Source organism: Uloborus diversus, chromosome 6, assembly GCF_026930045.1.
Source record: "Uloborus diversus isolate 005 chromosome 6, Udiv.v.3.1, whole genome shotgun sequence".
Classification (NCBI taxonomy): domain Eukaryota; kingdom Metazoa; phylum Arthropoda; class Arachnida; order Araneae; family Uloboridae; genus Uloborus; species Uloborus diversus.
The window spans coordinates 14083188-14095651 of record NC_072736.1 but is presented as its reverse complement, the minus strand read 5'-3'; the positions used below and the strand labels follow the sequence as shown (position 1 = coordinate 14095651).

The 12464-nt window shown below is 33.9% G+C and overlaps 1 protein-coding gene across 1 annotated transcript in view; it reads right to left on the bottom strand.

Moving 5' to 3' along the window:
- Nucleotides 1–5166, bottom strand: part of LOC129223823 (WD repeat-containing protein 26-like) — a 43744-nt gene extending 38578 nt beyond the window's left edge. Inside the window, exon 1 of the mRNA XM_054858182.1 lies at nucleotides 4778–5166. Coding sequence (XP_054714157.1) covers nucleotides 4778–4974 — 197 coding nt within the window. The 5' untranslated portion in view covers nucleotides 4975–5166. The remainder of the gene's footprint in view (nucleotides 1–4777) is intronic.
- Nucleotides 5167–12464: the final 7298 nt, after the last annotated feature.

The following is a 12464-nucleotide window of genomic DNA, read 5'->3' as shown; positions in this document are numbered from 1 at the left end:
AAAAAAAAAAAAAAAAATTTGTTAAAACGAAATTTTAGAATTTAGAGATGGCACAAACTGCATCAATTAAACTTAAAGTTGAGTGCTTTCCTCTTCTACGTCGAGAAAATCATTCTGGATTTTTTTTCTGATATTTGGCGGGGGGGGGGGGCATCGCTCTTTCAAGTATCAATATTTATCTACCATTCTGCATTATGTTAAATTATACTAGATATATTTCTGTACAGTACTTAAAATAATTGTAACAAAAATATAAAAATAAAATAAAATTCAGAATAGGGTTCAGCATTCAACTTTTTGACTCAAGACACTCTTAAAAAGCACAGAATTTCGTTTAAAACTTATAAATTCCGTGATTTTAACAAAAATAAAAAGATATTTCAATTGTTTACCTCTTAACAAAGCGTAATAATCATTAAAAATTCGAAATATCGGATTCCCATAGCGGATGCAAAGAGATCGCAATTCTCAAAGTGAAGGCATCAAAAGTATAAAAACGGCTTGTAAAAGAAATATTTTTGATAAAATTATTTTTAAATTGCATTTTAGAGTCCTATGATTAACATATCAATAATATCTGTGGACACAGTTGACCCAAAAAATAAAATAAAATCAACCATCTATTTAGCATTTTAATTTTTGACTCATAACAGAAAATGGAATTTTGCTGTAAAAACTTGAAATGAGAGTTCTAACAGAAATAAAGAGACTTTTCATTCATTTGAATCCTAATAAAGCGAAGTTAGCTTGAAAAAAGAACAAAATATGATTCTCATATTGGATGTTAAAAGATTGCATTTTTCAAAATGTAGACATCTAAAGAAAAAAAAAACTGTAATTAAAAGAGTTTATTTAAAGTTAATCATCCTTGTCAGCATCGAAAAATCAAAACCCATATAATTTTCTCCCAAAATAACAATTAAACATCGCACCGCATCGTAAAAACGCAAATATTGACAAGCTGGCAAAATGATGAGAATATTTTCTAATCAAGTCATTATAAAGGTTCAACGCCAGACGCTAAGTGGTGATAATTTTGAAGTTGGTAACACTATCTGAAGCGATCATATTTTTTTCTCACCCTTACTATCCTTTTGCAGTTCTAAGTTCATTTCGCAGATATATATTATTATTGTTTATTAAATCATGAACGGAGAAAAGTGTTTACCAATGCCTTTTAAGAAAAGTTTACAAAAACACCGCTGCTAATTAGCTGTGATAAAACAAACAACCATTATATTTATTTGGCAGTAGCAATTATTTATTGCTTGCAGGAGCATCCCAAGAGTGGCCGATTTTTTTTTTTTTTTTTTTTCAAAATTAGCCGATTTTGTATAAGCTGATCCCTCTAATTTGACTTAAAAAAAGGTTCCAAAAATTATCGGTTTATACACAGAAATATGCGTTATTTTGCTTTCAGATTTGCTCTTTCAATATACAATTTGACAGATCCGATCTTGTTTATCAGAATTTTGTGAAGGGTCCGTTTTGTTAGATCGGGATTTTGTGAAAGGTCCGTTTTGTTTGATCGGAATTTTGTGAAAGGTCCGTTTTGGTTCATCGGATTTTTGTGAAGGGTCCGTTAACGGACCCAAATATCCTCTGGCCAGACCCCTGCTATGTTTTTTTTTTTTTTCTTGACACACACAAGATGTATGGTGAATTTAACTCATGAATGTATTTGCTTGTTTTCTAATGAGAAAACAAAGATACAATTTTTGTAGAAAGTTAAGACATGAGTTGTTGCACTTTCAGTGGTTACCTAAAACAATCTCATAATTTCTAAAAAAATTGCATGAAAATATCTACCTCCCTTTAGTCTATAATAATAATTTACCGCCAATAGAATTTGTAGTTAACAGGTTTCCAAAAAAGTTTGTGAGGGGTCCTTCACTAAAGCTTTTGGAGCTTTTTTTCTTTTGATATAATATTTTTTTTAAATCAAATATTCAACTTACATAGGTATAAGCATAGTGATGTAAAATACCCGGGTATTTATTTTTAGGGGTAAATACCCAGGGTATATACCCGGGTATTTATTTCAAAAATTTATATTCAACTAAAATACTTTTCTGTATGTATTCCACTATGTATATATATAACCATCCATATACAAAATAATAAATTTTTGCCCAAAATTGTACTTTGATCACATATTTAAAGAATTATTTGTGAAACAACTTACCAATCAAATATGATATTCACATTAAATGTGTTGGATATGCCTAATCAATGTTGATAGTTAAATTTCAGATATAAAAAGCCATTCTACAAAAAGTAAAAAGCTTAACTGGTTACAAAAAAAAAAAAAAAAGAACATCAATTTTTTTAAGGTCCTAATCTTTTATGACCCAGTAATATGTATGTCCCTGCATGAGATCAAAACGTCGCTCAATTCATTATTACTATTTATTTACCTATATCTTTTACAGAAATTTCCTCCAAACCTAGTTCAAGTGTTCACGTGTATTCTGCAAATAATTTTTTCATTAAGCCTTAGATTTCATTAAGCCTTTAATTAAAAAAAATTATAATACATAAAGTTTTATATTTTTAATCATTCCTTTTTTGGTTTATGTAAAAAAAAAAATCATCACCTTTTGATACCACCTAAATTTTTTTTTGCAAAATGCGCAATTTCTAGAGGATTTACCCTGCCTTCGGATAAATACCGAAAAGAAAATATTTATCTTCCCACCCTACATCACTAATTGGGTGTATTAAAAATAGTTTGAATAAATTTTCATCATGTTTTTTTTCTTATTAATGTGAAAACTGTTTCTATATTTGCTACATTCTGTTTCTATATTGCAGTTTAAGTTATCATTTAAACAGCAATAAAATAAATAAATAACATCATAGTTTTAATAACTTCTCTGTTTATTCTTCCAAGTTCATCATTGAATTGCTAATACTTCTCCAATTATGACATTGAAACGAAAGATTCATTGGTTCACGATATGTTTCTTTCATAATTTCATCAAGTCTTTCAATTAAAAATATTATAAGCTGTGTAATACATATGTATGTATCAGTTTTACCAATTATTTCATATTTAGATTTTGAAAAAAAAATTCCCATTCACCTTTTGCATTTTTTTGTAAAATACGCAGTTTTTGGGTATTTACCCAGGCCTTGGGTAAATACCCAAAAAATATTTACCTACCCACTGGGTATTTACCCGATCCACATCACTATATAAGCATCACATTATAACACAAAAATGATTGAGGGTAAGACACAATTTGAATGTTTTAAGTTAGGAAATTTTAGCTTTAAAGAACAGCAATTTAGAACAATAGATTAAATAAAATTATAGAAGTACATAAATTAAGCTGAGGAACTACACATTTCTTAAAAATCAGTATTTCCCCAACACAAGCAAAGACATTTTATACATATTTTCCTTTTTACAATTTTCAAACTCTATAAATGAAAAAGAAGAAAACAATTCAAAATTCAGCAACAAGACAGGAAATAAAATTAATGTGTTTTACATTTTCATAATTAGTTGATATTCACAATGTTTCGACTTTTTATTAAGTTATGATGAATTAGTTCTTAAAATCCATTTCTTTTCATGACATAAAAAAAAGTAAAGAAGTCACAAAATAACACCTAGTCATATTACAAATAGCAGCAATTGGCATGTGATAGAAGATTTCAAATATGAAATAAGAAACTGAAAACTTTTCACAGCATGATAGTATTACAGTGAAAAATACAGAAAATTCAGTTTTTCTTAGATTCAGCCAGATCTTTGTTTGGTTCTTGACACGTGAAGTTTCATGTCTCATTGTGAAACTTTAAAGTTGCAGGAAAGATTATAAAGCTTTTAACTTTATTTCTTAATTCAATCAATAACAATAAAGCTTAAGTAATTATAGATTGCTTTTAAATAACTATTAAAATATTTAAGGGTCCTAATTCTAGAAAACTATGCTTCTAGAAAACATGTATTTAACCTCCCATCAAACACATTCTAATATTCTTAGAAAAACGTAAGTATCCCAAATCATTTTAATAGAAGATTCACAAAAAAGTCAAAACATTTCAAACTAAAACGAAAGTATTGTACCAAAATTGAGCATTTTTTCTTGATGAACAAAAGTTATGTAATAACTATAATTAAGGATCACTAACTACACTACAACAGTAGCACAGAATAAATTCAATGGAAGCAATATAATTTGTAGTTTAAAAGGATAACTTAAGAATTGATAGCAACACATCTGAGTAGTTAATTGCAATCCCAACTATTAAAATTAATTTCATTTGTAGAATGTGCCTCAGATAAAAAAAAGATCGTCAAAATTCCAAAGATTGCTATGGAAGCACTGCAGAAAGAGAAAATGAAATATAAAAATCATCTGATGCGACACGTTCGAAAATTCTTCAGAAAATAACGGAGTTATTCTTGAGAGAACTTTCTGAGATCTGAGATGAGGTTTAAAATTGTGTACGTAAACAATCGATAAACGATCGAACAATGCATGCATTGTACAAAGCTTTAAATATCGTTGTTGTTGTGTTCACAGTAAAACGCGGAAAGAAAAATGAAATTACACATGGTGCAAGAAACGAATTCGAACATAAAATATATTGTAAACATTCTACGAAACACAAGTGTGACGCACGATAGTTCGATTTCAAGCAATGCAAACGAAAGCTATAATTTAAGTCCTGTTTTTTTTTACGGTGATAAAGGGAATGGAAATAAACTGTGCTGTTTAGAGGTAGTTAATTATTAATGTAAATTAATAGACATCAAGCTTACTTTAAACCCAGACCACGGAGATGCTGGCCAATTAGACGTATTATGTCCTGATCTGTTTGGGATCTTATCTTTGAGGATATCGTCTTATGAACCTCTCCATTAATTTCACCACTGTCTTCCAAGGAACAACTACCGTTTTGCAAGTCATTACTAGTTGAAGCAGATTCACCATTGTGACAACCATTACTGGCTTGCATGTTAGTACTGACTGCAGAAAGGCGCTGCTTTTTTAAGGGTGGGGGAGATACTCCACCGTCGTCGGAATCTGCACTCGATGCCAGGCTTGCTTGAAATGCGACTTTTTTGAATCCACTTTAATTTCGTTTTCAAATACTTCAAACGATATCCATTAAGGTATCATTAAATACCTCATTCGCAGAACTCACTAGTCCTCGTACGCCACCATCAACTTTTGTAAACATAGCCAATAGCGAAATCTCAGCTGTAGCTTCTCTCGCAAAATCTGACGTCACAGCTGAGAATTGTGGGATACACAGTAATGAACCAATGAGCGGCCCGCAATAACTAGTTTTCGTGTTCAATGTCACATTTTTGCTTTTCTTCCGAATAAATTATTCAAGGTAGGGAAAAAAGTAAATAAATATCAAACTTGCGAAGCTGTTGTTAGGTTACTGCCAAAAGTTCTCTAAAGTGAATTAAATTGCAATTCAAGGAGTAATATAGGCTGAAAATTTAGCTTACGAAAGACACTAATTGTCGATTGCTGACACGTTTTGATGACATTCTAGATTTGAAGTACGCCACCTAGGGATAAAAAAGAGAAACAAGATAGAGCTGATGATACATGAAATACACCGCCAGCTCAGTCATTTCCAGCCGAGGACTGCAGTTTCGTGCTTATTAGCACTCATCAGCCCGGCATAGGAAAGTGACTGAGCTGGAGATGGAAAAACCTCTTAAGAAAGCCAAGAGTGCAAAACAAACTGGTAGCTAATATGGAATTAGCAGACCAGACGAGTGACCGAAGCAATGGTTCGGTTCAACTCGAAGATTGAACGCTGATGTTTCGTTATGAGATAATCACATCAGTGAACGAATACAATCCAGAGAAAAGGCAGTTCGTTATTAAAATTTTAAAAACTAATTTTTCAGATGAATTGAAAAGAAAAACTTCCTTCCATACAATTATGAAATAGAAACTACTGAAATGTTTCTGTTTGGTCACAGGGACGCTAGTAAAGGTTTAAAACGTCTTCAATTCTTGGGTTGCGAGTAATTGTTTCATTTAAACAAAAAACAAGGAAAGACAAAGTTGGATCGGCCAGAATCAAAAGGTAAACATATTTAAAACATTGGCATACAATAGAGTTCAGTATTATCCAATGATAAGGTTCTGTGATGGAATAGGTGTCGTCCAATATTGGAAGCAAAGGATGGCCAATGTTTGATAGAGTTGGATCCGCCATTATCGAAAGACAAACTTATTTGCAACACTGGCAGGTACTCATACCTAACGTTTTGACAATGTTGTCGTGCTGTATTGACGAATACTATAACCAGAGGTTGTCGAAGAATGTGCCGCAGATGGAGGTAAGGAATCAGGGATGCCGTGAAGTGTCCACGATATCAAAAGGTAGATCCGTATTTTTCTAAAATATAGAAATAAAGCAAAATCAAAAGCCCACTGTGTTACTTTTTAAACACAAAAAGAATTTCTAAAGTGAAAAAAAAAGGTAATAAAAATAAGAAGGGAAAAAAAAAAACATTCAGCGCACAACATCTAGAATCCAACCCGCCCTGGCAATCATTTGAACTTTGACAACTCAAATTATATTTTTCGCAATCGCGAATTTCTATCGGAGCCAACTCGTTGGATTTCTTGTTTCCACAAATGGTTCCCATCGCAATCATAACAGCGAAAATCAATTATTTGAATTCAAGACGTCAAAATTCAAATTAATGCAAGGGACTGGATGTTATATGTCATTGCGCTGGATGATGGATGTTGTTTGCAGGATGCTGTTTTTATCTCAAAAAGGATTATGTAAATTCGAGAGAGTCCGGTATAAATAAAGCCGATTTCGGGGAATATAATAGACGAGGAGCTGGAGGAGTGCGCCCCACCCAGGAGGACACCCGCGCGCGGAGGCCGGGGTGGACCTCAAAAGCATAGGACGCTATTCTTCACGCTCAAGTGAAAACAATAAAAGCAATCATGATTGCTTAGGAAGGAAATGTTCAAAGTATATAATGAAAATACAACTGACAGGAAATGCAAGGAAATTAAATTCTATAGATAACACAAAAACAGAATTGAACATTACAACCGACCAGGGGTGCAAATTCCCTCAGAGCCGGAGCACTTGGATTTCAGCCGCATTACCAGTGGCGTTCATAGCACCCCCGCAACGTTCGCGGCGCAAGAGGTTTCGAAGGTGCACGACACTCAACATGATCCAACATCGACTTACAGTAAAACCCCTCCTAACGGACACCCCTCAGATGCAGACAATTTTTGACTCCCAGATTCCAAGGCAAATAACCTTATTAAATCCTTGTCCTGCGGACACCTCTCTATTGCGAACCAAAAAAAAAAAAAAAAAGTTGTCCCGTTGGTGTCCGCAGTAGAGGGATTTTACTGTAAAAGCTTTGTTATTCATTAAAAGCCTGTCGGCCAGTTCCGTTCATCTGACCGCTTTCGATGTTCCTGTGACTTTTCAGATTACCATGACGATGAGATTATGCCTAGTTCGTTGTTTTCAGTATTTATTTCGAGAGATCAATTTTCGTCCTCATGGTTACAAATCGCATGCTATTATTCAAGGTTTAACTAAAACAGATTTTGCATTTAAAAACTTGTTTTTTTTTAAATTTTTTTAATATGTGTGTGTGTGTGTATGATGATCACGTTTTTTCAGAAAAAACATCTATACAGATGAATTTATTGGCAAAACTTTATCTAAATACAAAATTTCCAGATAATTAATTCCCATCATTTAACATTGATAAGAAATAAAATACTCTAACGGTATACGCTGTAAATATAATCTTTATATGCAAAGTGGTCATAATATGTATATCTGTATTACCGCATCGTAATTACCATTTCTTTGCTATATAGAAAATTACTAGTCATGATATGACGAGTGCGAATTTCTTACGGGTACGCTAAAAGTCCGTAACCTTTGTGAAATAAACCTGGAATCTTTCTGAATAATTCAGAAACCTTGCAACACTGCACATTTCTAGGTATTGCTATTTCCCATTGTTTCTGTCTCATCAATCAGGAGCAGTCACAGCAGAGCTGAAGGGAAAATACCTCATATGCAAGCTGAGTATATCTTCACACAGATAGCTAAAAAGATTTTATCTTATATGTATTAACTACTTCACGGTAACCTGATCAGTGAATGAACAATTAAACCCTTTTTTTTTTCAGAAAAAATTGTTAATAATTAGTATTCTGTTTAAGACATTAAAAAACATCTTTAATGACATGTGCTATTTATAGTCTTCTATACTATACATTTCTGTGCGCGTCTGTCTGTGTGTATGTCTGTAATCCTATTTATTCCGGACTGGCTATGTCCACCAAGTCAATACTGGTACCGTTAGATGCAGGACATCCAGGGGCAGCTATTCTGCTCTGTGTTACCCCTCTAAACCCTAAAATTTGGTAATGTATCGTAAAGCGACAGGCGGTAAGGGACGGAGCACCCTTTATACACCGCCGAAGGTAGGGTTTATGGCCAGCCGCCGCAGGCAGTTAGGATTTGGCGAAGACCCCGTCTCTCTCTCTCTCTCTCTGTGAGTCTGTAAACCTATCTCCTCCGGACTGCCCAACTCTACCAGGTCAATACTGCTGGTACAGTTGAATACAACGGTACGTCCAGAGGTAGCTCTCGGACCTTGTCGCACCTTCTTCACCGCACCGAAGATATGAATCGACTAGCAAAAATACCCGGCGTTGCCTGGGTCAGTAATAATTATTAGAAAAAATCGTTACTTGCTTTTGTTTTCTGTTTTGAGTGAAAGAATTCAAAACACATCTTTTTGACGTGATTAAAAATCGAGTTTCTTCCTTACCCATAAAACTAAAATAGCAATAAGTATAAAGAACAAAGTAGTATTGATTTAGAAACGAATGCACTATATTTAAGCATATACAAATTTAAAAAACATGAAATTAATCTTCTCATATTTAAAAAGATTAATTTGTTGATACTTTTTTTTTAACATGGAGTCTAAAACCTTCTCTATATGGCTAATGAAGTACGAAGTGATTAAAAAAAAGTAGCTGCGCTCGTAATCCCCTTATACTTGCTTTAGTTATTTCGGGAAATTTCAATCATTGTGGCTCTTGGTGCGATTTTACCGAATTTGCGAAAGTCGTTTCGGGTTACCTTCGATGATGCTCCCCCATTCTTTCCTTACTTTGTAAAACGATATGATATTAATTTTCGTTACAGAGATGTCGTCGCCAGATGCTGAGATATTTTTGGTCACCATAAAATGGCGCTAAACAGTTTCATCCGAAATGTTACCAAAATAAGTAATACAATTTGGTGATTGTTTGAAATTGTGCAAAAAGGAAAATTAATGAAAGTTTTTGTGCTGCTTATGGATTTGCCTAATTTAGTTGCTGGATTATTTAACACAGTAAAAAAGTCACACAGTCTTTTGAAAATTCTTTGATTGGCGATATTTTGTTTACATGGTGAAAGCTGAGAAACATTATGACGTAGTCTTCGGCTTCAAAAACAGCAACGTTGAAAAAACTGCCAAATGCATCAGCTACGGAAATCTTTCTGCAAAAATTTTGGCGATCTGCTGGTTGTTTGGATAATGAGTAAGTGTTCAATCAGCATAAATAATAATAAAAACCATTAATTACATTAAAGTTCCGTTTAAGTGGAAAATCATCAGCCAAATCATGTATTATTTGCCAATCTTGTGCAAAAATCTTACTTCAAGATTTGACTTGAGAAAAGCCTTGAACAGTCACGAAAAGCAGTGATAGTCAACAATACAACAATTGCCGCTATCGACAGGGAGTTGAGATGATACACTAAATACTGTATTGAGTTGAGGAAAGCCTTCGAACATGGATCTAAAAAGCTCATAACTCGTTTTTTATTCTACCTAGAAATTTCGAACAGGTGCCATCTTCAGCAGAAAAATCAGAGCTTTCGATGGACATATAATGTAAATATGTGCAAGTATTTTTTCATCCCAATATTAGAGAATTTATACAAAAATTGTGTTTTATTGCCCCCCTAAGGTGGTTTTGCCCCCCATAACGGGACGAAAACTACCCTATGTGTTATTCTGATGCATAAGCTATATTATTGTAAAGTTTCATCAAAATCCGTTCAGTAGTTTTTGCGTGAAAGAGTAACAAACATCCATACATCCATCCATACATCCATACATACATCCATACAGACAAACTTTCGCATATATAATATTAGTAAGATAAAAATACTATTAAAATCATCAATTTTCACCCACCGCAAACGGCATTGAGCAACCGCAGGCGGCGAACAGGAGTAGGCGAGCGAAGCGATCAGGGTAGTGGAACTTTCAAAACTTTGATTGCTCTGAATTTGTTTGGGTAATTTAAATTTTAAAAAGTTCAACAATTAAGTGAATGAACAATTGAAAGGCTCTTGGTTTCTCTTATTTCAATTTTAGTTGTGAGAAACAAAAATTTTGAACGAAAAGCCACTCCTTGTGTCTTGTCACATTTCTGCCCGGCGTCCTTCAATTCTAACCAAACCGGGGGGGGGGGGGGGGGGGACAGACTCAACATTTTCTCGTCACTTTCTTTTTGGAATGGGGTTGTTTCCTTCAGACAAAAGTAGAACTTTTAGTCACTGAAATTGATAGAATAAGCAAAAAAAAATAATAATAATAATAAAATAACATGGACCCAGAAAATTTTTTCATTTTCCCAACAGTTATTTTTTAATTAACTTTTTTAAACGTCCAATTTTTCAAACAAGGCGTGGTCTAGATGACGTCACAAATGATGCTCTTTAGCTTGATTCTTTCTATCGCGTTTCCACGTTATGATAATCAAGAAGCGAATTAAAATTGCCCTCTACGCTTGCTATCAACCATATCATTGCCAATACATGTGATTAAAGATGCGAATTAAATATTTTGCACTGAGAGTGGCAACACAAAATGGCATTTCATCATTTGTGATGTCATCGGCAAGAAATGTAAACAATAAAAGATCACCAATTTAAGTATTTTTTTAAAAATATTAAACTTAAACAATTTTTTTTAAAAAATGGTTAGATCCTATGTTTTTAAGCATGTTCTTTCAGAAAAAAAATACTTTTAAAATATTTGAAACGACCCCATTGCACAGAACAGAGGTTCTCAAGTGGGGGGGGGGGGGGGGCACGGCACCTTGGGATGCCCTAAGAGATGAGGTGTGTCTCAGGAAATATATAATTCGGCAGAGAAAAGACAGGATGCTGCGAGAATATTCTACTTCTTCAAAGGGTGCCACGAATTGAAAAAGTTTGGGATACCTTTGACATGAAATGGCGAACATCTGGTTTACAGGCAGAAATGGTGTATTAGTTACGTCTATTAGTTTGCAGGGATGCCAGCGTTTGCAGACGTGAATCTGCCTCAAAATCAAGCAGAGTCACAGTGAAATTAATGAAACACGCGCATCAAATTTTCACCTTCCCACTCATTCAGATAGACTCATCTAAACTAGACGTTTGCCAATTCCATTTCAACAGTGGGCAAACAGAGTTGGTATTTTCCCAATAGGTGATCTACCATTCAAGTACTCTACTTACTCAATAGGTGGCGGCACTTTCATTGCATATAAAAGACAATTGGTTTTAGTGACTCCATCTATTGATTAGCTAGATATATAGCGGTAGGCTATAGCGGTAGATCACCTACTGCGCTTAATACATACTTACTTCTTCGTGAAGTTTTTGCCTTCGGTTTTGTTATAGATGTTCCAGATTGACAATCTCAAAACGACAAGAACAATTGAGTGCTAAAGTGAAAAGCAGTGATGCTAATTAACGAAAAAAAAAACACTCAATTTCTGAAATTAGGAACTTTTCACAAAGAACGGGAATCTGATGGAAATCTGTGAAATCAAGAAACGTTGCAAGAAATGATGCTACGTTTCGGAATTTTCTCTGTGCGCATTTTATCTGATGACTCTTGCTTATCTCCATATTTGTTTGTTATTGCTAACAAAACATTATTGCCATCATGTCCGAAATGAGCACCAAATTTGCAACCGTTCATAAGCTACTGCAGCACGCGAAGCGAATGAAGAAAGGATAACTAAATAAGGATAAAGTCACTAGATATATTTTGTAATGCCGTTGTTTTTTTTTTTTTTTTTGAAATACATGAAAGCATGTTACTTACATTGAGAAGAGATAAAATGGATGGAGTGAAGACTTTCATTCATGAAACCAAGACCCCAAATCACGTGATACATTTTAAAGCAAAGCATTGGAAGAAATCAGGCTTCTTTCGCTTGTTTCACGCAAAACATGCCAGCCATTCGTCATTGTTGAGTCACGTGACTTGGGGGGTCTTTGGGTCAGGTTTTGCTAAGCCAATGATTGGACTTGATGCCTCCATTTTGATCCCTGCTCTAAGGTTCCCTATGGTAATGCATTAAACCAAGCTCGCTATCCGAATTACATAAAAACATAACAAAAAGGGTAAA